The 25,303-nt window shown below is 37.7% G+C and overlaps 1 protein-coding gene across 1 annotated transcript in view; it reads left to right on the plus strand.

The window, feature by feature from the left end:
- LEPR (leptin receptor) overlaps nt 1–25,303 on the plus strand; it is a 90,461-nt gene that overhangs the window by 30,473 nt on the left and 34,685 nt on the right. Inside the window, exons 5-10 of the mRNA XM_027771459.1 lie at nt 11,741–11,949; nt 14,994–15,139; nt 16,572–16,716; nt 18,993–19,283; nt 19,432–19,549; nt 24,598–24,797. Coding sequence (XP_027627260.1) covers nt 11,741–11,949; nt 14,994–15,139; nt 16,572–16,716; nt 18,993–19,283; nt 19,432–19,549; nt 24,598–24,797 — 1,109 coding nt within the window. The remainder of the gene's footprint in view (nt 1–11,740; nt 11,950–14,993; nt 15,140–16,571; nt 16,717–18,992; nt 19,284–19,431; nt 19,550–24,597; nt 24,798–25,303) is intronic.

Below are 25,303 nucleotides of genomic sequence, written 5' to 3' on the forward strand. Positions count from 1 at the left end.
ACGTTTGCTGGGGTGATACTTTCTAGAATGGGAAGTGAAACAGGAAGAGTCGAGTTCCTTGTTCCTCCATTAGCCTTCTTTTCAATAGTTTCCTTCTAGTTCCCCTCTAGGAAGAATTTAACAATAATCTAGGTAGTAGAGAACTATGGTTTGCAGAGTTTCAGCCTCAGTGTGACAAAACAGAAGGTAGGGTGAGTTTGAAGACTCCACTCTATTGAGAGACAATAGTTTGTTTATGCAAAAAGACCCAGCAGAAGGAGAAAAGTTGAAGATATGGTAAAACAAGACCATTCAAGATATAGTATAGGGAGTGGATAATTGAATAGGTAAGTTCCAGAAAAAGAGCATAGTAGGAGGGTTGGTCTTAGAATGAAGAAAACTCAATTTCTGAGCACTGAGAGAAGAAAGGAAGTACAGTGGTGGATGAAGACATAAAATTTGGGGCAGAGAGTTTCCTGCTTTATTGAGAAAAACAGATTTTAGCTCAGAAAAATTATTTCTTTATAAAGTAGCACATTCTTATGATTACCTAAATGCTTTGGATGGTGACCAGAAATCTTATTATTCTACAGAATTTCAAATCATTTCAGCAAGCTAGGGCAATGTGCTTAGTTTTAAAGCCCCATAAACATGTGTAAGGGTTTATATTCTCTTTTTTTAGACAGATTTTTGCTATATGGCACATGTGCTTGCTGGAGAGACAGAGAGAATGTAAGAAATCACCCCGTAAGGGGAATGGACATGCTGCAATCTCTTATTCTCATTCTCTTCTTGAGATTTTGGGGATGCAGGGTTTACATTCTATTTATAGCTATGTCTTGAGATTTTCCTGTTCTGAAAAAAATATAAGAGTATTATACATACAAATAATAATGTAGCTACAGCTGAGAATTTTAATTTCAGTTTAGTCAGCTGAGTGCTCATTCATCTATTTAGCTAAATGATAGGATGCAAGAAAATGAGAAAGTTACAATAAATTAAGTAGATTTTTAAACTTGTTTATATGATAAATTCAACAGATTCTTTCAGTCTGTTCTTATTTTGAACCAGGCTTCTAAAAAACCTTAGTACAGTAAAACCCATCATAATTGCGTGCAATTTGAGGAAAACACTCTCATTTTTCTGCTATGTTACATATCTCTGTATTATTTGACTAGTTGTTCATTATAATAATTATATGTTATTTTTGCCTTTAAGTCTCTTTTTGTGTGCCTTTTAGCTAATACTTCTCCAAATAATGCAAGTAAGACTGTTCAGAGCAGGAGGAAGAACTGGGCAGTATAACAAATGATACCTCCACAGGAGAGAAAAATCCATAATGGTGGTTGTAACAGAAAGGTTTTTAATCAAAATCATATTTCCTAGACATTAGAGAATTCACAAGAGAAATCTTTCAAATGCTTCCATATGTAAAAAAATAAAAAGATAGATCTTTTAGGGAACTAAAGCCTAATGGAATTGAAAACCCTATAAATATATCTTACTAGGAGAGAAAACAATATTTATGCTCAGATATTTTGTCAGAGAATCTGAAGGAGCGATCCCCTTGAAATGTGCTATTTTAAAAACTGCTCTAGACATTTCATCTTAGACCCAGGAAGGAAATTCACTTCTTCCTGTTAGATGCCGACTGTGTATTGATCTTAGTGTGGGGAACTATACGGAAGTGTTACACCGACCCAAACATGGGAAACAATACTCAAGAGCGTAGATTTAGCCCCTGCCCTCCTGGAGCTGTTAGTTTGCTATAAGAGTAGAAAACAAAGTTTGAAAATGATAGGAAGTCGTAAGTACACGGACTTACGGAAACATGGACTGGGAATGTTCAGCCTGTATTAACAGGAGTCAGAGGAGAATGAGGCAGAGAGAGCAGAGAACATTTGTCAAGGTCCAGTGTCATTATATAGCACATTCAAGGACTTGAATAGATGAATGTGGTTGGGATGAGAAGCAGGGGAAAGAAAAGAAATCTGGTGGAAGAATAAGCAAGGTTCCAATCATGAGGAACCTTCCAGATCTTGTGAGAGAGTTGAGTGTTCTGTAACTACTAACAGCCAAAATGCTAAGTCTCTTTCCCACTACTCTTGTCAGCATTTTCAGTGATTTCTACATCTCTGTGAATATTTTAAATTTCTTGACTCCATAATTCTTTTATATTCTCATTTTACTCATTCTATTTGGTTCACCCATTCTCACGGACATGCTCTAGAATGTATTATCACTGATATACGTGCTGTATCATCTCAATTTCAAGAATTCCATTCTGAAAATCTCTCCCCACACACTGCATGTTACTTCATTCCCTCTATTATTCAACTTTAGAAATAATTCTCCATGGTCCTTGACTCCACCTTCTAGGTGCTTGTTCTGGCCTGAGTCACCTTCCTTCTTCATGGAAAGTAGCATGTATCTGTAGCTAAGTAGTTCATTCAACATGCTTCCTCTAAACATAATAGCAGAGTGTCCAATGGCCTTTTTTCTCTCCCATTTTGTAATCTTTCTGTCTCTTTCAGTATTTGTATCAGCAATGTTTAAGTTAATATTGTTCTCTTATAAAGCCATGTATCTTTTGTGAATTTTGGGGAGTTTACTGCATTCAGTAAATTCCACAACTCTCTTAGAGATAAGCTGTTCTTTACTTTTTCTTTGATCTTCATGCAGAAACCATTTCTTCATTGTTAATAGCATTTGCTATCAATAGAAGCTGGGCTCTTCAAAACTCAAGTCCTGGTTCCTTTTGTTTAATAGCCTTTCTTCAATGTCTATCTCTCTTCTTACAGCAAGAAGGTAAGAGGTAACTCCAACATTTGCTTGGCCATCTCTTTAAATAGATAACCCAATTCAGTAGGCACATTCTCTGTTTTCCACATGACTACAGGTGACGGTGTTACCAAGCTTTCTGACTTTACACAAGAATGGTCTGTTTTTCCTCCAGTTTCTGGTGACATGTTCCTCCCTTCCTTTTGGGTCCTCTCTGGGATAGTCCTTAAAGTCCAAATTTTCGCTGATAGTCTGTCCAAGGCAATTTAGGTTTGTTCTACGATTCTTCTCCAAATGCTTTTAGCCTTTGTCTGTTGTCTAGTTCAAAGCCACTCCTACAGGTTTAAGTATTTGTTATGGTAGCATCTCACTTCCAGTTTCGAATATCTGAATTAGTGTTCTGTTGTTGTATGATAAATTACCCCCAAATCTAGTGGCTTAAGGCAACAATAACTTATTAACCAAAACTATTTGTGGTTGGGAATCCAAGTGCATGTATCTCAAGATCTCTCATGAGGCTACAGTGAAGCTGCTAAGGATGCACTTGTTTCAAGGTGTGGCTTCAGGAAGATCTGCTTCTGTGCTTATTCCTTGGACTTCCAAGTTCCTCTCGGGCTATTGTACTGAGGGGCTCAGTTATCCCCTAGCTGTTGGCTGGAATCAGTAGGAACAGGTGAGGTGAAGCAGGCCCCCTTTAGGTTTAGCAGTCCTGCAGCCATTGGGAAATTAAGAAAGGCCTCTAATGATCTATTCAAGTGCTGAGTCATGGGGAGGCCTGATTGAGTAATGCTTAGATGAGAAATTAGGAATGGGGGGACCAGCGGTTGGTGTAATGACTATGTCACTGGACTCCCATGTAGTCGACTGCAGTTTGAGTCCCGGACCTGGTGGCTTAAACTTCACGCTGGTCCCGAGAGGAGAATGGAGGAGAGGGGATTGCAGTGTGGCCATCCCCCCTGGGTGGGTGATTTCTCGCTTTCTGTCTCTCTGTCTCTCTCTGTCTTTCTGGCGAGCACATGTGCCCTATAGCTAAAACACCTCTCCAAAAAAAGAAAAAAAAAAGAAATTAGGAATGGGTGTTTGAAGAAAAATGAAGATCAAGATAATTTTTCAAAGGAAAGCAATTTATTTTGGTGGTGTAAGGAATGATTTGCATGTGCTTGTGTCTTGTATTCATAAAACGGAGTGCATTTTGGAAGCTTTTTGAGATAGGTTGTTGGTACTTTCTGACTGTCTCCTTAGAGCTTGGTTGCTGAAATAAACTCCTTTCTCCAGCCTCTGCCCTTCATTCATTGACTGCGAGAAGCAGCACCCAGACTTAATTTGCCAGTAACAGTTGGCACTGTGAGCAGGCTATCGGCAGAAATTACTCCTGGATACTCCCTGTTGTTGTTGGAACCAATTTAGTTCTGGGGACCTTTTGGATACTTGCTGCCAAAATCTGCCACCAGTTTTATTGGGTTTTGGTAAAGTCATAATGTAGTTTCGCATAGAAAAACAGAAAAATATGTCATGACTTTTCTGATAACCTAGTAGTTAGATAAGAACAGAGGTTGGGAGAAGTGCTGGCTCTTGGGTGAGTAAAAACAGATTATAAGCCAGAGAGTCAAAGCCTCTAGTTTCATTGACCATGAGAAGAAGTAGCTGGACTTACTGTGCCAATAACAGTGTTTCTTTTCTTTCTTTCTTTTTTTTTTTTTTTAATTTAAGAGATAGATACTTGCTATGGGGCATGTGTGCTTGCCAGAGATACAGAGAGAGATAGAGAGAAAACTCCAAGGGAGGATGGGCATACCGAAATCTCTTCTCCTCCATTTTTTTTTTTTTTTTGGAGAGGTTTTTGCTATAGGGCGCGTGCGCTCGCCAGACAGACAGAGACATAGAGACAGAAAGCGAGAAATCACCCCCCAGGGGGGATGGTCATGCTGTAATTCCTTCTCCTCCATTCTCCTTTCGGGATCTTGGGCATGCGCACACACGCGCCTGGCCTAAGTTCTAAGCCACCGGGTCCGGGACGCGAACCGCGGTCGACTACGTGGGAGTCCAGCGACATAGCCATTACACTAACTGCTGGTTCCCTCTTCTCCTCCATTTTCCTCTTGAGATTTTCGGCATGCATGCACATGTACCTGGTGTGAGTTTTAACCTGTTGGGTCCAGGATTCGAACCATGGTCTGCCATGTAGGTCCAGCACCTTAACCACTACACCACCTGGTGGCCCCAACCAATACCAGTGTTTTTCTAATGATTGCTTTTTCTCACCCTATTCGACTAGCCGGTGCCACATCAGTTCCCATGAAATTTCCTTCTGTGCTTTAATTGTGAATGAATTCTCTGTGTCCCCAAATAAGATGAGCCCTTTCTTGTGTGTTCTGAGTTTTCACCTCTCATTTAAAAATGAAATCTCCTCAACTAAATATTTTCATTAAATAACACCCATTTCTCTACTCTTTTTTTTTTTTTTAAACAGTTTTGAACTGTGTGCATGCATTCTCTCTTCAAAGGTTTTTGCCGTAGGGCAGGCACCACCATGCCCCTTTCTTCAAAGGTTAAAATAAAAAGTCAACGTAAGTGACTCAAGGTTTGAGGGAATTAAAAGTCTGGGGTTATTCTCCCTATAACTGCCAGGAAACTGTGTAAAATACAGGAAATAACTATTTTCAGACTTTGGACAAAGGCAGAAGAGACCTGTGATTTCTGAGGGGGAAAAGACAGTTCAAGTCCTACCATTATTTAGACTTTCTGGACTGTGAGCAACTTCTAGAACATAGCACAGGACTGAACTGAGGACGAAGGAGTTCAGAGACTATAAACGGGTTTGAATTCATGGGACAGAGTGCTTGAAAGCAGGGACACAGGAGTTTTTATGGTGGACTACTAATCTGGTCATATATGTAAGAAAAATTTCTAGGAAGAGAATGATATTAGGGAGCTGTATGATAAATAATTCAGTCATACAGGCCCAGGAGCTGTTTAAGTTGCCACAAACTATCAATAGATTAGAAAGACCTCACTGCATATCAATGACATTTATTTGGGATGCTATGATAACCATACTTAAAAATGGTGCCAAATTAACAGTAGTATCAAGGCTATTCCATTCTATCCTTAAAAGTTTAAAAGAAACATTAGCAGATTTACTCATTTAAAATAAGTGACTTGGGCCAGCAGATGGCATAGTGGTTACATCACTGGACTTTCACATGGCTGACCGTGGTTCAACTCCTGGACCTGGTAGCTTGAAACTCATATTGGGTACATGTGCGTGCATGCCCAAGATCCCAGAAGGAGAATGGAGGAGAAGAGATTATGGCATGACCATCCTCCCCTGGGTGTGATTTCTCACTTTTCCTCTCACTGTCTCTATCTCTCTCTGGTGAGTGCATGTGTCCGAAGGCAAAAACCACTAAAAAAAAAAAATAAATGAAATAAAACAGTGATGCGACTAAATGATTTACCATGCTAATAGTGAACTTTTTAACTCCTCTTGTTGGTTTGTTCATTGTATTTTGCTGCCAGTTTATGTTATAATTGGAACTTGAATGGCATCACTTTGGTGCTTTCATATAATTTAGTGTAGATCTTTGCTCGGGGATGTTTTAAAACATTCATAAATAAATCTTCTGGGAAGAAAATTGGAGCAAAGTTCAGTGGACAGAATGTATTTTCCATAAACCGTGCACGGCTACCAAAAATGAAATTTCAACAGTAGACACGTAAATCTCTGAGCAGAAAAAGTGTCCAAAAGATAAAATTTACAAATAAGCCAAAGAAAATTCATTTGACAAATGTTTTATAGTATTTTAACTTTCAAGTCAGGTTTATTTACATGTAGAGGAATTGAATACTGGCATTGAATGTGTGTACATTGGCAAGGCAGAAAATATTTTGTTGCATACAAACTTTTCAAGAATTTCAGAAATTAAGGTTGCGTTATTTTAAGGTTGGGTTATTTTAAGTTAAGTATATCTCCTTATTTTAAAATTTTGATTATTTTATCCTTATGCTTTAAAATTATCAAAATATTTAGAGTGCTATTTGTTACACAAAAAGACTTAAAACAATCAGTTCTTTGGAAGGTAAATTATTATTTTGAAAATTTGTCAAAGGGTACATGCACTCACCAGAGACAGAGAACAAGAAAGGGAAATTAAGAAAACTCCCCCTGTGAGGCACAGTCATGCCATCATGCCCTCTCCATTTCTTCCTCCTGTTGGAATTTTGGGCACACACACATGCACCCAGTGTGTTTTTCAGGTTTCTGGGGCCAGGACTTAAACCGTGCAGTGTGCCATGCGGGATTCAGCTGATTTAACCACCACGCCACTCCCTGACCAGGGAAGATAAATTCTTACGTAGACTTTGACCTGTTAAAAAGGCTGCTGGATTCCGGGTCTCACACAAGTGTGGACAAACTTCTTTCATACATATAAGAAATATCTCATTTTTTTTCCCTCTGAGGAAAAATAATTAAAAAAAATCATACAATGATATAATTCTCTAGAATCTGATTCACAGAAATATCATGATTTCGATTCTAATTATCTTTTACTTGTGGTCGCTGACATCTTTATTAATCTCTAAATAAAATGGCCAAAGTAATAGTGAAATTTATCTTGTGATAATAAGGCATGTGGAAGGTAAGGAAACGAATACTGACCATGGAAGTACAAGACGTCACTTCCGTTCTAGGTCTGCAGTCTCTCTGGATCTGTTTCCTTACTTGCAGAAGAAATGTTAATTCCTTCCTAAGAGGATTTGAAAAATTGGTTTAGATAATGTTCCTAAAAATGTTTCATTAAATTATAATAATGCAATTTGATGATGTATTTAATGTGACTTCTCTATTTTAACAGCCTTTGCTCATCAGATTCCCATTAGTAGATAGTCAAACTATTTTTGGCTTATACCTGGAGAGAGCAAATTTTTCTTAAGGGACTAATTTGTAAATATTTTGGGTTTTATGGATCGTATGGTCTCTGATACCACCATTCAACTCTGTCTTTGTTAGTATGTAACAGGCTCTAGTTAATATGTAAATGAAAGAGAGTGATTATGTTCATGGGCACTGAAGTTTTATAATTTCCATGTTTCATGAAACTTTTTTTTTAACCATTTCAAAATGTAACCACCATTCAACTCTGTCTTTGTTAGTATGTTATAGGCTATAGTTAATATGTAAATGAAAGAGAGTGATTATGTTCATGGGCACTGAAGTTTTATAATTTCCATGTTTCATGAAACTTTTTTTTTTTAACCATTTCAAAAATGTAATAAAACCCTTCTTAGTTCTCAGGCTGTACACAACCAGAAAGTCAGAATTGACCAGCCCCCTCGCCCCTGTTTTTGTGTGTGGGCTGTAGTTTGCTGATTACCAGTTTAGAACATTTGGAAATTAGTATTAGATTGACTCTTACAGTTTCATGATGGGATTATCTGTTCAGGTGGTTTGGGAAATTTCTGAAAAGGAGTTGCTTTGTCTTCTGAAATTATGAATTAGCATGATACATATTTTATAGTTTAGAAACTATATAATACACGGTTAATATTAGGGATAGATACTCTACATTATTTTTATTTGTTTATTTATTTTGGAGAGGTTTTCGCTATAGGGCACGTGTGCTCGCCAGACAGACAGAGAGACAGAAAGCAAGAAATCACCCCCCACGGGGGATGGCCACGCCGCAATCCCTTCTCCTCCATTCTCATCTTGGGATCTTGGGCACGCACGCACACACGCCCGGCGTGAGTTTTAAGCCACCGGGTCTGGGACGTGAACCGCAGTCGACTACGTGGGAGTCCAGCGACATAGCCATTACGCTAACTGCTGATCCCTACAAGATTTTTGTTAAATATTAAAATTACTTAATAAAGCGAAAATGAGATGGAATGAGTAGAAAGCACAACTGTGGAGTTAGAGAAGCCGCGGATTAAACCCATTGGTAATCAGCCCTTTTCTTTAAATTTCCACTGTATTTCGAAAAGGATGACACTGACAAGACCATCTAAAGAAGATGATAGGATTCTTACTTTTCTTTTGTCTTAAAAAGGAAAAATATGACTACATTTTCCTATCCTTTAAAAACTATTAGTGGAAAAGATATCTCATTCTGTGATCAGTTCTAGTTTTCCTTTAAAATCTGGGACTTTATCTGTCAAAGCATAGTACTTTGCAAATGTGTTTCTGACATAAAATAACACAATTTATTCAATTTGTTCACACCCTTTTTGTAAAAGCTTTTGTTTTAATATTTGAAAAACATGCAAAAGATCTGTCTTGAGATCTTTAAAAATGGCATTTCATTGACTTTGGTTAAAGATAAAATTGAAGGCACCGAGTCATTCTACCTCCAATTCAAAACAATATAGGCATATAGCACTTCAAAGTTTTCAGAAGTACTTTTATGTAATTATTGTCTTTGATAGTCGCAGATACATAGTACAGGTATATTCTCGGTCTCACAGATTAAGGAAGTCGAGGCTCACAAACATGAATTTACTTGTCTATAATCTTATGGGCATTAAGAACACAGAAGTAACTTGATTTCGAGTTTCAGTGTAAATTTAGTGTGCTTTTTATGATATCACTTTTACAGCACCAAGAGAAAACTCTGTAAACGTTGCTTCCCATTTTTTTTTTTTTAGGACAGTGAATGAGGGAAGGAGAGAGAGAAAGAGAGGGAGAGAGAGAGAGAGAGAGAAAGATTCACCTATTGATAGAACTTTGAATGGTTACAGTTTTGGCTATTACAAATAAAGTTGTGAAAGGTCTCGGAAGCAACATATGCTCTTATTTCTCTTGGATGAATACCTGGGAGTGAAATGAGTACATCGTGTGATTGTTCCAAGTTGTCACATTTTATATTCCTGCCAGCAGTGAATCAGAGTTCTAGATTCTCTACATCCCCATCAGTACTTGGTATGGTTAGTCGTTTTTTATTTTAGCAATTCTAATATATGGATAGTGAATATCTTGCTGTGGTTTAATTTCATTGTGCTTCTTGAATGATGTTAAGTATATTTTCATGGGTTCATTTGCCATTCTATGGTGAAGTGACTATTGAAGTTTTGTCGTTATAGATTTTTTTTTTTTTTTTTTAGTTTTGAAAGTTGTACATATCTGTGGATACAAATCTTTTATCAGATAGATGACTGGCAAATATTAGGTTGTCAGGAAAGTTATGATGTATTTTTCTGTTTTTCTATGCAAAATGCATCATGACTTTCCTGATGTCCCAATAGAGTCTCTCAGTCTATGGCTTGGCTTTTTATTTTTTATAGCAGCTTTTGAAGAACAAATTTTTCACTTTTGATGAAATCTAATTTATTGAGTTGTTCCTTTATGGATCATGCTTTTAGCTTTATCTAAAAACTTTTTTTTTTTGAAGTGTATTTCTTTCTTGAGGTAAAGATGGGAAGAGGAGGAGTAAAAACTAGATAGAGATGAGAGAGAGAGAGAGAGAGAGAGAGAGAGAAAGGTCTCAATGTTGGGATCTCCTGCTATCCTCAGCCAGCTCCTGATCACAAGCCCACATCCCTGGCATTCTTAGGGAGGTCTCTGGACCCAAACCTGCAGCTTTCCTATGTGGGTCAGCCTCACAGTGTCATGTCTCACTGCTGTGCCATCATGTGTCCTCATGTAGCTAACATTTTTAACTACCCTAAGATCAGAAAGTTGTTTTCTCATTTGTTCTTCTAGAAGTTTCATAGCTTTAGCTTTTACATGTAGATTTAGGATATATTTGGAATTAATTTTTGTATTTGATGTGAGACATTGATTTAGGTTCTTTCTAAATTCCATATAGATATCCCATTACTCCAAATGCAGTTAATTGACAAGAGTGTTGTTTTTTGTTTTGCTATACGGTACATACACTTGCTGGAGAGACAGAGAGACAGAAAGCAAGAAATCACCCCCCACCCACGGGGGATGGCCATACCACAATCCCTTCTCCTCCATTCTCCCCTTGGGATTTTGGGCACACACGCACATGTGGCTGGTGTGAGTTTCAGGCTGCCAAGTTCAAGACTCGAACCATAGTTGAATATGTAGGAGTCCAGTTATGTAACCATGCCATCTGTTGGTCCCACAAAATTGTGTTTTTACTTTGTAGAAAATAAATCGTTCCTGACCACGTGGTTAAAGTTCTCAACCTGGCAGCTTGAAAAACACTCTGGGCACTTGTGTGTGCATACCCAAAATCTCAACAGGAGGAAGAAATGGAGCAAACTAGATTGGCAGCAGTGACCATGCCCAGAGGGAGGGTGCTTTCTCACTCCCCATTCCTTACCCCATCGCTCTCTGGCAATTCAAAAAGAAAAAAAAAAAAAAGAAGTTATCTATATAAGTTTTAGTCTATTTCTGGACTCTATTCTCTTTCATGTATCTATTTTTTGTACTTCATTGGCCTAATTATTGTAGCTTTATAATAAATCTTGAAGTTCGTTATTGTGATTCCTCAAAATAAGTTCCTCATTTTCAAAGTTGCTTTGGTTATTCTAGATCCTTTAACATTTCCATATGAATTTTAGATAATTTTGTCAATTTATATAAAATAGGCTTCTGAGATTTTGACAGGCATTACAGGGACTTTATAGATAAATTTTAAAAGAATCAACATGTCTGTCTGGTTATGATGGATTTTTAAAATTCTGGTACGTCTGCAAAACAACTTCATTTTGTATTTATTTTGAAAGATATTTTCATTGGGTATAGGATTTTAGAATTACACTTTTTCCTTCCTTTTGAGCTTACCATTGGCTTCACTATCTTCTTCCTTATGTATTTCTGCCTATTAACATGCTATAATCCTTATCCTTGTTTTTGTTAAATCGTTGTATCTTCTTTTCCATATACCCTTTAAAATGGGCATCCAGAATTATCTGGTTATCTCAATTTTAAATCTGGATTTAGTACCCTACTTTTACCATCTGTCTGGTACTTTCAGATCTGTGCTAATATTTAGCTCTTTAAATCTAGGCCTGAAGCCTTAGAAGATTCATCTCTGGTCCCCCAGGAAGACAGTTTTCAGGTTGTTCAGTGCATCTGCAGTGCTCATGAATGTTGTGAATGCCATGTGCCCGTGCCAACATCCAAACTCAACTACACTCTTCTTATGTATTTGAAAATCACATCTGGTGGAATACTTTTCCAGTCGCCTCTGATGTCAGTTCAGCCCATAGATGTCGGTAAGTTGTGCATAAAATGATAATACATACTGGCATTAGCCATAAAAACTGGTTAAAAACTGCTTCCAAGGTTTTTCACTAGTTTATATCCCCTTTGACCAGTGCTGTAATGATGGTATATATAGTGCTGGGGGTATTAAGAACACCTTCTAGAATGATTTAACAGTAGTTATTCACATTTCTGCGTGGCAGTAAATTATATTTCTGTACTTGTCAGTTAAATTTGGTTTTGGAAACAGTTTGATTTCCTTAATTCCTGGACCTATCTAATGGCTATGAATTGTCATCACTTTTTCATAGCTCAGATAAAATGTTTTTTAAAGTAACTAGAAACATCTCTCTTACCTGAATGTATTCCTTCAATAAATATGTTTTTTAGAGCCTCATGTATCAGGGACTATTCTAGGCGCTAAGGAAACAGTGGGAAAGAAATCAAAGTTTCTACCACATAGCAGGGGAAAAATAGTGGGCAGAGACAGTTGGTAAAATGATAAACAAATAAGTTATTATATAAATTGAATTATAAGAAAAACTCATGTAATAGGCAACATCACATTTTCTTAGTGCTAAGATCTCCTGAAAGTCTTTTTGTTGCTGGCTGAGGGGCCATATTCTTCAGTCCAGGAATCCAAAATAGATATGAACCATCGCCACTCAACAAAACAGAGCGGCAAAATTCTTTTTTTTTTTTTTTTTGAGATGAACGTGAACTCTATTTTCTTTTGGAGAGGATTTTGCTACAGGGTGCATGGGTTCACCAGAAAGACAGAGACATAGAGACAGAAAGCAAGAAATCACCCCCCAGGGGGACGGCCATGCTGCAATCCCTCCTCTTCCATTCTCTTCTCGGGATCTTGGGTAAACATGCACACGTGCCCGGCGTGAATTTAAGCCGCCAGGTCTGGGACTCGAACTGCGGTCGATTACGTGGGAGTCCAGCGACATAGCCATTACGCTAACTGCTGGTCCACAGAGAGGCAAAATTCTTGATGCGAGAGCAAAGGAGAAGTTATCACATGGTGGCCACACCAGGAAGACGTATTAGACTATCTTTGACTGGTTGGCCTGCTTACAGAGGCTTTTATAGGAGAAGAGAGATACTATGGGGCTAATATCTATCTAAGTAAAAGTATCTGTCAGGTCAAATATTAGCTGGGGTTGAGGGGAGTACCACTGAGGGATTTGTCTTCCAGACAGGAGTTTCAGTTTTAATTGAGGGGAAAAATCTAGTGATTTATCTCCAAGGCAGGAGTTTCAGTTTGGGGCTTGGGCAGAATTTTCTTTATTGTTTCAAGCTCCAGGTTGGTCATTTTTCTCCTTGGAGTTCCTATGAGAAATCTCAAACAAAGATTATCAGGCTGAGACAGAAACCATTTTTGATTTGACAAGATTGGGCATGTCTGGCGAAAGCAGGCTGTTAAATCTGATCAACTTGAATATACAATTACATGTATGAATAATATGGGCGAATGTCTAAGTATTTAATTTTTATATACATCTGTTAAATATATATAAAATTTAGCAGTGTTAATGTTTCCATTATCTGTACATGTGATCAGTTCTAACTTTAGAACTTTCAAATAATTTGTCTTCATTTTTATATTTTTATATTTTAACTATATTTTATTTTTTTATTTATATATTTTATTATTACTCATACATTAAATCACTATATATCATTTAGATTGTGAACAGACTTTACCCAGCATAATATACACCTCAGTCCAGCCCAGTTGAGACCACTATACACATCCTCGTCAACAGATAATAAACCTTAGGACCAGCAGTTAGAGTAATGTCTATGTCGCTGAAATACCATGTAGTTGACTGCAGTTTGAGTCCTGGACCTGGTGGCTTAAACTCACACTGGGTGTGTATGCATGCATGCCCAAGATCCTGAGAGGAGAATGGAGGAGAAGTAAATCTCACCTGTTACTTCCAGACTCTAGTGTTCAGCTGTCCCTGCTTTAAAGTAGCTAAAATTTGTTGGGACCAGCAGTTAGTGTAATGGCTATGTCACTGGACTCCCATGTAGTCGACTATGGTTCGAGGCCTGGACCTGGTGGCTTAAACTCACTCCAGGCATGTGTGCGTGCGTGCCCAAGATCCCAAGAGGAGAATGGAGGAGAAGGGATTGCGGTGTGGCCATCCTCCCTGGGGGGTGATTTCTCGCTTTCTGTCTTTCTGTCTCTCTCTTTCTGGTGAGCGCACAAGCCCTATAGCAAAAAACAAAAACAAAAACAAAAAACAAAAACAACAAAAAACAACAACAACAAAAAACCTCTCCTAAAGTAGAAAAAATTTGTAATATGGAGTGTAAAGTAAAACTTTATTAATTTCAACTAAAGGAAAAAGAGGAAAATTCCTGAAGATACAGAATGTGAAAAATGCACAAAATACTTTTTTTTCCCTTGTTATCTGTGAAAACCAGCAGGGTGGGTAGAGTTGAGGGAAGACATCAGTAAGTCTGAGAAATTCTAGATTAAATAAGGTTAGGCAGACTTTTGACAACAGGAAACCACGTTTATCAAAATAATAACATTTAGGGAACCAGCAGTTAGCATAATAGCTATGTCGCTGGACTCCCACGTAGTCGACCGCGGTTCGTTTCCTGGACCTGGTGGCTTAAAACTCACGCCGGGCGCGTGTGCGTGCGTTCCCAAGATCCCGAGAGGAGAATGGAGGAGAAGGGATTGTGGCGTGACCATCCCCCATGGGGGGGTGATTTCTCGTTTTCTGTCTCTATGTCTCTCTCTGTCTGTCTGGTGAGTGCACGCGCCCTATAGTGAAAATCTCTCCAAAAAAAAAAAAAATTTGCTAGTGTATAGTCTTTACCCTTTGGAGGAAGAAAATGAAGGTATGAAGTGTGCTCCGACAAGGCACAAGGAATAGACCTAATAGGTTAGCTTTGTTTTGGTTCTGTATTTAGTCCTTGAATAAAGTCACAAAATGCTGAAAACCCATTTGACTTCATTTTATTCAGATTTTGATTGTCATGAAAAATTGCCTGACTTAAAATAATTCTCTCTTTTTTTTTTCTTAAGTGAAGCCTGATCCACCATTGGGTTTGCATATGGAAATCACAGATGATGGTTATTTAAAGATTTCTTGGTCTGGTCCAATACTGGTACCATTTCCACTTCAATATCAAGTGAAATATTCAGAGAATTCTACAACATTTAAAAAAGAAGTAAGTATAATTTAGCAAATGAAGTGAAAAGTTGAAAAGCAACTGAAGACCTTCCATCGAGATTACCCGTGGCGTAGGCAATGTGCATACATCCTCTAGAGCAGAGTGAGTTATAATTCAATGTTATGTATCACATGCACACACGCACGCACACACGCACACACACAATCATGACTGTATTAAGTTCAGTGTGTGATTGAGATTTGAGAAAGGATTTGAAGGAGATGGTGCTGTAGCTATTTGGGGAAACTGGGTTCTAGACAGAGAGAACAGTAGTACAGAAGCCCGTGTGGCTGAGGGGAGTGGCTGAAAGCCATAGTGGTAGTAGATGAAGGTGGAGATTATGGGGGACAAGAAACTCATGAATGAGCTTTTGGAACACATAAGTACTTTCTGAAATTGTTATATAATTTAGAGGTTAAAAAAAAAAACAGTGCTTGTAGATCTGAGCTAAATTTTTTTCAAAAATGGTTTTTGCCATAGTAGCACTTGTGCTCATGGGAAAGAGAGAGAAGGAGAGAGGGAAACAGTGAGAGGAAAAGTGACAAATCACCCTCCGGGGAGGTGGCCATGCTGCAATCCCTTCTCCACTCTCGTCCTGGAATTTGGGGCACATATGCATATGTGCCTGGTGTGATTTTTAAGCCACCAGGTCCGAGTCTTGAACTGCACTCAGTCACATGGAAATCTGCTTTTTATAGGAAAAGCAGATTAAGGCTTCTGTTGGGTTCTTCTTTCTCATCTATATACTGGAGACAATAGGATTTCAAATAGAGTTGATCTGGTATTGTTTCATACATTCCTCATGCTTTTCATCATATTTAGTCTGTGACTCCCCCACAGGCTTAAGAGGCCAGAGAGCTTAGTAAGTTTGAAGTACACGATTGGAAAACTGAGTTTATTTGATAAGCAGTTCCTAACTAGTGGTTATTTTATTGCAGGGTTTGATCTCAGACATACAGTATAAACCTATTTTGATTCATGCACTGTAGATGATCATCAGGTTAGGTTCTTAAAATTATTTACAAGTTCCTTCTTGTGCAGCTCCCCTCTAGGCACACGAGTTCTCTGGCCACACGATAAGTCATTTACTCCTGGATTTGTGCTAGCGATGGCAGGAGTGGCTTAAAGCTTCCCACTGCCTTTAGCTACATTTCTCAAAATTCTAAGGTCATATATTCATTACCATCCAGTTGACAGTAATTGCTAATTGTCCTTGTGATTTTTTTTAACTCATTTGAAATTTCATTAAAATTTTATTAAAACGTTTGTTGTTTTGGTTATTGCTTTCTGTTTTAATTCCACTGTGACCAGATGACTACTCTATAAGATACCCAAGTCCTTAAAATTTGTTAAGACCTGCTTATGATCAAGGGTGGTCAAGGTTTCACATTGACTTGATGCTCTGATGTGTTAAAACAATATTTAACAGGCAAATGAGGTTGTCTCGGCAACATCCCTGCTAGTAGACAGTGTGCTTCCTGGGTCTTCCTACGTGGCTCAGGTGAGGGCCAGGAGACTGGATGGCCCAGGAATCTGGAGTGACTGGAGTACCCCCCACATCTTTGCCACACAAGGTAGGTTCTTTTTTTTTCTTTTTCTTTCTTTTTTTAAAGAGAGGGTTTTGCTATAGGGCTATAGGGTGCGTGCATTCTCCAGAAAGACAGAGAGAGACAGAGAGACAGAAAGTGAGAAATCACCCCCCAGAGGAGGTGGCCACGCCACAATCCCTTCTCTTCCATTCTCCTCTCAGGACCTTGAGCACGCACGCACATGCGCTTGGCATGAGTTCAAGCCACCAGGTCCGGGACTCGAACCAAGGTTGGCTACATGGGAGTCCAGTGACATAGCCACTATGCTAACTGCTGATCCCAAGGTAGGTTCTGTAATAGTACCATTGACTGAGAGGAAAAGAGCAATATATTTCCTGAATTTGCCTTGATATAAGCATCTTACATTTTTGTGGCCCTAAAACAAAAGGGGGAACTGTGTATTAAATTTTTGTTTAAATTTTGAACAGTCATAAATTGTTAATTAAAATTGTGTATAATCTCCCAGGTTTATGTGCTTTTATGGCAGTAGTTTATTGAATTATTTTTCTTTTTTTAATATATTTTAATTTCTTTGATACATTCAGTCACTATATATCACTTAGCCTGTAAAATGAATTTTCTAACATAAATAGATTTCACACCAGTCCAGTTGCGGATGCTATACACTCTATCATCAACAGATAATAATCCATTTCTGTGTCCTGTACATGTTTTGCCTCTCTATTTTTCTTCTTATTATTAAAAAAATTAAAAAGTGGGCCAGCTGGTACCAGGTGGTTAAGGTGGCTGGATCTCACATGACTGGCTGCACAGTTTGAGTGCCAGACCTGGTGGCTTGAAAAACATGCTCGGCTCATGTGCATGCATGCCCACAATTCTGAGAGGAGAATGGACGAGAAGGGATTATGGCATGGCCATCCACATAGGTGGTGCTCTCTCTCTCTCTCTCTCTCTCTCTATCTCTCTATCTCTGTGTGTCTGGCAGTGCATGCAACCTAAAGCAATTTTTTGAAAAAAAAAATAAAAAGGAATAAAAAGTTAATAGAAATGTTCCAAGTTAACAGATTCAGAACACCACTTGAATTGATAATTCCTTAGCTACATTTGAATACCAAGTATTCATTTTACATTCATTTCAAATACTAAAATTTTATCTTAATACTCTATAGTACATAATTAATAATTTTCACTTCCAATGCTTGCTGTTTAGAGTTTTTAATGTCATTGTTTCATATTTTAAAATTCACTTTTAACATTAGAAAACTTTGTTCACACCCTCCTCGTGAAGATGACGAAGGCTCCGGAACCATGAAAGAGCCCTCGTTCTGCTGCGTGCTAAGTTGTGGCATTAAGAAGACACTTAATGGTTCTGTAGCTGGTTATCTGATCTGCCAAAAGGGCACAATTTTGGTGATATGGAGAGAGCACGTGCCATGTAAAACACTAAGCAAATATTCGATCCACTTAAGGCAAAAAGTTTAGTTATTAGTTACTTCCTATATACAAAGCATTGATTCACTGAAAAGCAAGTAGCACTACGGGTTTAAAAGCATTGACTTTGGAGTCTGACAGAAGTGTATAGAAATCCTGACATCATCATTCGTTTTGGCCGTTTCTTAACTTTTCTATGCCTCCATTTCTCTTTATGTGATGTTGACGTGTCAGCTTGGGAATTTTCGTTTATGGAAGGAAGGCTGACTCTTCTAATTTCAATTATATCTTATTGGTTAATAAGTCTTCTTTTTTGAAAGAATTATTTATTTAATTTTATTTACTATTATTATTTTAAAAAATTTGCTATAGGGCACATGCACTCACCAGAGTGGGGGAGAAGAGTGAAAGAGGGAGGGAGAGAGGAAGGGAGGAAAAGAGAGACAGTGAGGGAGAGAGAGAGAGGCGAGAAAATGAGAAAGCAAAGCAAACCATCAGGTACAGCACTTGAACAGGGGTTAGCCATGGGGAAGTCCCATACCTTAACCTTCATGCCACCTGCTGGCCCAGTGAATAGGTCATAATGACAGGTGTACAATATACAGAAGGGAATGCATGAACAACATCACATTTCAAAGATATCCTGCGTGGAGATCGTTACATAGTGGTGTAGGGTAGGCTGAGTGGGAAAGAAAGAAGTTTTACGAAGGGAGAAGAAGGCAACAGCTCCTGTCTCCACTAAGTGGCCTGCGGCTTGCAACCTTCAGTTCACCATTTGGTGAGATGTCTCTCTTCCCCAGCAAAATGACTTCATTCTTCCCTGTTTTACTGTCTTTATCTGATATCTCACCTGTCTTCCCTCATTACAGATGTCATATACTTTCCACCTAAAATTCTGACAAGTGTGGGGTCTAACGTTTCTTTTCGCTGCATCTATAAGAATGAAAACAAGATTGTTTCCTCCAAAAAGATTGTTTGGTGGATGAATTTAGCTGAGAAGATTCCTCAGAATCATTATAATGCTGTGAGCGGCCATGTGAGCAAAGTGACTTTTCTCAATCTGAACGCCACGAAACCTCGAGGAAAGTTTGCCTACGATGCAGTGTACTGCTGTAACGAGGATGAATGCCACCATCGCTATGCCGAGCTCTATGTGATCGGTAAGAACCTGAGGTTTGGTTCATTTCGTGCCACAAGTTAAAGTTTTCATGACGGATTTTCAAGATGTAAGGAAAACTTTTCTCATTAACTTTTTTTTTTCCTTTGGTGTGTTTGCTTCGTATTAATATTTTAATGTGTTTTAAATAGATGTCAATATCAATATATCATGTGAAACTGATGGGTACTTAACTAAAATGACTTGCAGATGGTCAGCCAATACAATCCAATCACTTGTGGGAAGTACGTTGCAGTTGAGGTATCACAGGTATGTATTATTTTTGCTGTTTATATTTCAGTGGGTATGGTGAGATAAGCTTTTTTCTGTAGAACTACACCATCATCGTAGTCTTGCATAGTTTCTTCTTGAAAGAGGAGAGTAGAACATAGTTATTTGGGAAATTTTTGAGAAGTTTTGGAAAACTGACAATTCTGGAAAATATTGACATCTGAGGTTAAATAGTCATTTGTACATAATATTCTTTTCTGACAATCAATTGATTTTCTATAGTTACATTTTTAAAAAGAATGATTTTATTCAACTTTATTTATTTATTTTATTTTGACCAGAGAGAGACAGAATGAGAGAGAGAGAGAGAGAGAGAGAGAGAGAGAGGAGAGAAAGAGAGAAGGAAAGTAAGAAAGCAAGCTGTCCTGTCCAGGAATTAAACCAGGATCGGCCATGTGGCAGTCCAGCACCCTTAACCACCACACCACCCGCCAGCCCCTCTATGTTACAATTTAACTTAGCACTACGGGTTTAAAAGCATTGACTTTGGAGTCTGACAGAAGTGTATAGAAATCCTGACATCATCATTCGTTTTGGCCGTTTCTTAACTTTTCTATGCCTCCATTTCTCTTTATGTGATGTTGACGTGTCAGCTTGGGAATTTTCGTTTATGGAAGGAAGGCTGACTCTTCTAATTTCAATTATATCTTATTGGTTAATAAGTCTTCTTTTTTGAAAGAATTATTTATTTAATTTTATTTACTATTATTATTTTAAAAAATTTGCTATAGGGCACATGCACTCACCAGAGTGGGGGAGAAGAGTGAAAGAGGGAGGGAGAGAGGAAGGGAGGAAAAGAGAGACAGTGAGGGAGAGAGAGAGAGGCGAGAAAATGAGAAAGCAAAGCAAACCATCAGGTACAGCACTTGAACAGGGGTTAGCCATGGGGAAGTCCCATACCTTAACCTTCATGCCACCTGCTGGCCCAGTGAATAGGTCATAATGACAGGTGTACAATATACAGAAGGGAATGCATGAACAACATCACATTTCAAAGATATCCTGCGTGGAGATCGTTACATAGTGGTGTAGGGTAGGCTGAGTGGGAAAGAAAGAAGTTTTACGAAGGGAGAAGAAGGCAACAGCTCCTGTCTCCACTAAGTGGCCTGCGGCTTGCAACCTTCAGTTCACCATTTGGTGAGATGTCTCTCTTCCCCAGCAAAATGACTTCATTCTTCCCTGTTTTACTGTCTTTATCTGATATCTCACCTGTCTTCCCTCATTACAGATGTCATATACTTTCCACCTAAAATTCTGACAAGTGTGGGGTCTAACGTTTCTTTTCGCTGCATCTATAAGAATGAAAACAAGATTGTTTCCTCCAAAAAGATTGTTTGGTGGATGAATTTAGCTGAGAAGATTCCTCAGAATCATTATAATGCTGTGAGCGGCCATGTGAGCAAAGTGACTTTTCTCAATCTGAACGCCACGAAACCTCGAGGAAAGTTTGCCTACGATGCAGTGTACTGCTGTAACGAGGATGAATGCCACCATCGCTATGCCGAGCTCTATGTGATCGGTAAGAACCTGAGGTTTGGTTCATTTCGTGCCACAAGTTAAAGTTTTCATGACGGATTTTCAAGATGTAAGGAAAACTTTTCTCATTAACTTTTTTTTTTCCTTTGGTGTGTTTGCTTCGTATTAATATTTTAATGTGTTTTAAATAGATGTCAATATCAATATATCATGTGAAACTGATGGGTACTTAACTAAAATGACTTGCAGATGGTCAGCCAATACAATCCAATCACTTGTGGGAAGTACGTTGCAGTTGAGGTATCACAGGTATGTATTATTTTTGCTGTTTATATTTCAGTGGGTATGGTGAGATAAGCTTTTTTCTGTAGAACTACACCATCATCGTAGTCTTGCATAGTTTCTTCTTGAAAGAGGAGAGTAGAACATAGTTATTTGGGAAATTTTTGAGAAGTTTTGGAAAACTGACAATTCTGGAAAATATTGACATCTGAGGTTAAATAGTCATTTGTACATAATATTCTTTTCTGACAATCAATTGATTTTCTATAGTTACATTTTTAAAAAGAATGATTTTATTCAACTTTATTTATTTATTTTATTTTGACCAGAGAGAGACAGAATGAGAGAGAGAGAGAGAGAGAGAGAGAGAGAGAGGAGAGAAAGAGAGAAGGAAAGTAAGAAAGCAAGCTGTCCTGTCCAGGAATTAAACCAGGATCGGCCATGTGGCAGTCCAGCACCCTTAACCACCACACCACCCGCCAGCCCCTCTATGTTACAATTTAACTTGAATAACTACATAACTATAAAAAAAGTTGTTATCTGTTTTAATTTAGGTGACTAGAGGAGAATATGGAGGATTACAAAAGTTAAATATCATTTGGCTAAAAATTAATGTTTGGGCCAACAGAGGCAGAAACAAAGATCGCAAGAGACAATATGAGTGATTTATAGAATTAAGTGAGGTTGGGGCCAATAGGTGGCACGATGTTTAAGGCACTAGACTCTCACATGGCCAACCACAGTTCCAGTCCCAGACTGAGCATCTTGAAAATTGCACCGGGTGCATGTGCATGCATGCCAAAAATCGTGGTAAGAGAATGGAGAAAAAGGGATTGAGGTGTGGCCATCGTCACTGGGGGTGATTTCTCAGTTTCCCTCTTTTTGTCTCTCCCCTGCAAGCACATGTACCCTATAACAAAAACAAAAACAAAAACAAACAAAAAAAGGAATTAGTTGAGGTAATTTAGGAAATAAATATTTAGTAGTTAATAAAGAGTGATGTGTTCTAATAAAAAGTAATTTGTTCTTATTTTCATCCTTCATTGTTTTAAAAGAATTCAAGGCATCCTGTTATAGTGATTTTCTTCTCTCTACAAAGTGTTTTATTTAAAACATTATCACCTTTGGTTAGAAGATCGATACCTTTTATTTTTAAGATATGCCATAATAGTTTTCAACTACGTCCTACTTTGTCTTTTTAATTGTATCTGAGACTTTCAAGTATGTAATGTGCTTATTCTTAAAAATCTTAATTTTCAACTTGAAAAGTAAATCCCCTCCCTCAAACATAGAGATCTTAGCCCTATTCCTAATGCTGCCTGATGCCTCACTTCTCTTACTAACATTTACAGAATAGCCATGAAACTAGCTGCACGTACTTGGGCGAGTTTATTAACCTCTCTCTAAGCCTCCGAGTTTTTGTCTGTAACATAGGCAGAATAGTAGGACTCCCTGGGTTTCTATGAGAATTAACACATCCCATTTAATTATAATTAAAAGTAAGATTTCTCCTAGTAAACATTCAATACATGGTTATTGCTGCCACGATGACAGTGCTGCTAACCTTTGGATTGCAAAGACCATTACTGTGCTTCTACACTGCTTAGAGTTTCTACCTGCCGATGGCCCTCTCATCCCTCCTTTTCATTTTTCTCCACTCAACTACACCCTATTCTTTCACTCTCTCTCTTGCATACATGCACACACCCATGATTGGAATTTTGAGGGGAAAAAAAAAGTATTCCAGAAGATCAGAAATGAGAGCGTGTACATTTTTCATCTCCTTTTAATCTCGTCACTCTTATCACATGAAATAACTGCTGAGTTAGCCCTTTAAATACCATATTCAGAGCAAACATTGAGGACAAAGCTATTCAAAGAAGAGGAGACACGATTTGTATGTTCTGAGGTGGAGTGTTGGTTGGAACTCATAAAAAATTTTTTTTCTCTGAATTTTCTTCTCTGAAAAGTAGTATGCTTGGTTCTATCATTCATGTGTGTATTAGGAGTTGGAATTATTTTAATTTTGTTGCATGGCCAATCTTGCTATTTTTTACTCTCAGTTAGAGTCTCAATTGGTAATAGAGTTTAATTGTGTACTTAAAAGTGTGAGGAACTTGCCTCTCTTCTTTTTCCAGAAATGCGCTATTACTACTTTTGATCTACATTTTCAGAATTGTATAAAAAAAAAATAGGACCAGCAGATAGTGTAGCAGTTTCATTGCTGAACTCACATGGTTGACTGCAGTTTGAGTCCCAGACTGGTGGCTTGAAACTCAGGCTGGGCTAGTGTGCGATTGTGCCCAAGATCCAGGGAGGAAATGGAGGAGAAGGGATTGTGGTGTGGCCATCCCCCCTTGAGGGGCAATTTCTCACTTTCCCTCTCACTGTCTCTCTCCAGCAAGCTTATGCGCCCCTAAGGCAAAAGCCTCTTAAAAAGAAAAAGAAACAAATAAAAGAAAATTTATTATATCACTTAAACTTTCAAAAAGTCAAAAAGTCAAAAGTTTTGTCTCTAACTGTATCCAGATCTCACTGTTAGAGCATTTATTTCATTTACATCCCCACTTAGTGTCTAATGAAGTATGCTGTGATGATGCTTAGGGAAAACATGTAAATTAAGTTAGAAAAAAAAAGTTTCAGAAAAAAAATATCTATTCGATGACTGTAGTAAGATATATAGCCCCAGCTAGGTATTCCTTTATAGGATGCCTAAAGTTAGACTTGTGTTCATGGAAATGTATATATCAGCTGTGTTTTCTATGAAAATATTTAGATGAATTAAGATCTTTAGTAATTCAATAAAATGTGGGGGGGAAAGCAGTATAGAAAGCAAACATAGATACCAGAGACAGTGGGGGAGGAGAGTGGGAGGTGGCAGAGGGTAAGAGATAGGGAATCAAGGATGGGGGGAAAAAAGCAAAGCATATAGGAAAAAAGAAATGGAAAATTATTTGTTGACAATAACATGTATGTTGATGTGCTTGATTGAGACTATATACAGTGTACTCTGGATGGAAAATCTCATTTTGTATACTGCAATGATGTACAGTGAATGAATGTAAATAAAAAAAAGAATTATTGTGGTTTCTTTTGAAAGACGTAAGATTGAGGTATAGCTGAGAATTCAAGAATGCTTTTCTATTAAGAATATTTGTTTTTAGAAGGAGTGAAACTGTTTCTTTTAAGCAAAAAAATCAGAATTCTAAAAATACCTTATTGCTTTTTTTAACATTGTATATTAATTGGCTATTTTTGTATCTTTTAAGGAGCAGCCTTTATTGTTCTGATATCCCATCTATTCATCCCATGTCTGAACCCAAAGATTGCCATTTGCAGAGGGATGGTTTCTATGAATGCATTTTTCAGCCGATCTTCCTTTTATCTGGCTACACAATGTGGATTCGGATCAATCACTCTTTGGGTTCCCTTGACTCTCCACCAACATGTGTCCTTCCTGACTCTGTGGGTATGTCAAACTGCGTTGTATGTCTCTATTTTATTAGCAGATTTGGAAGCAGATTGATTTAGGGTTAATGTTATATTTTACTATCTTCTGGCCACACTAGAGTTTGAAGAAAGTATTTTATCTGTTTACAGTGGAATTGAAAAGATAATTAACCATATTAATAATAACAATCTGGAAAAAAATGAAAAGCTATTGGATGATGATGATTGGGATTTTAATGTCTGTATTGCATTGACTGATATGAATGGTATTCCTTCTGGAAAAATAAATGTAATACACTGTAAAGTTATATGTAATTCAATGTAATATAAATGAGATTATGATAATAAAAATTTTTTAAAAAAAGATAATGAACCTTAGAAAGTTAAAATTTTGAGATTATCTTATATCATTTTTGTTTTTCTGTTTTTCTTTTCTTATATTTAATTGACTAGTAATAATTTACAGTTAATCTCTTTTTTAAAATTATTTATTTCACGAGAGAGAGAAAGAGAGAGAGAGACTCA

This window comes from Tupaia chinensis, unplaced genomic scaffold, assembly GCF_000334495.1.
Source record: "Tupaia chinensis unplaced genomic scaffold, TupChi_1.0 Scaffold000215_1, whole genome shotgun sequence".
In the NCBI taxonomy this organism is placed as follows: domain Eukaryota; kingdom Metazoa; phylum Chordata; class Mammalia; order Scandentia; family Tupaiidae; genus Tupaia; species Tupaia belangeri.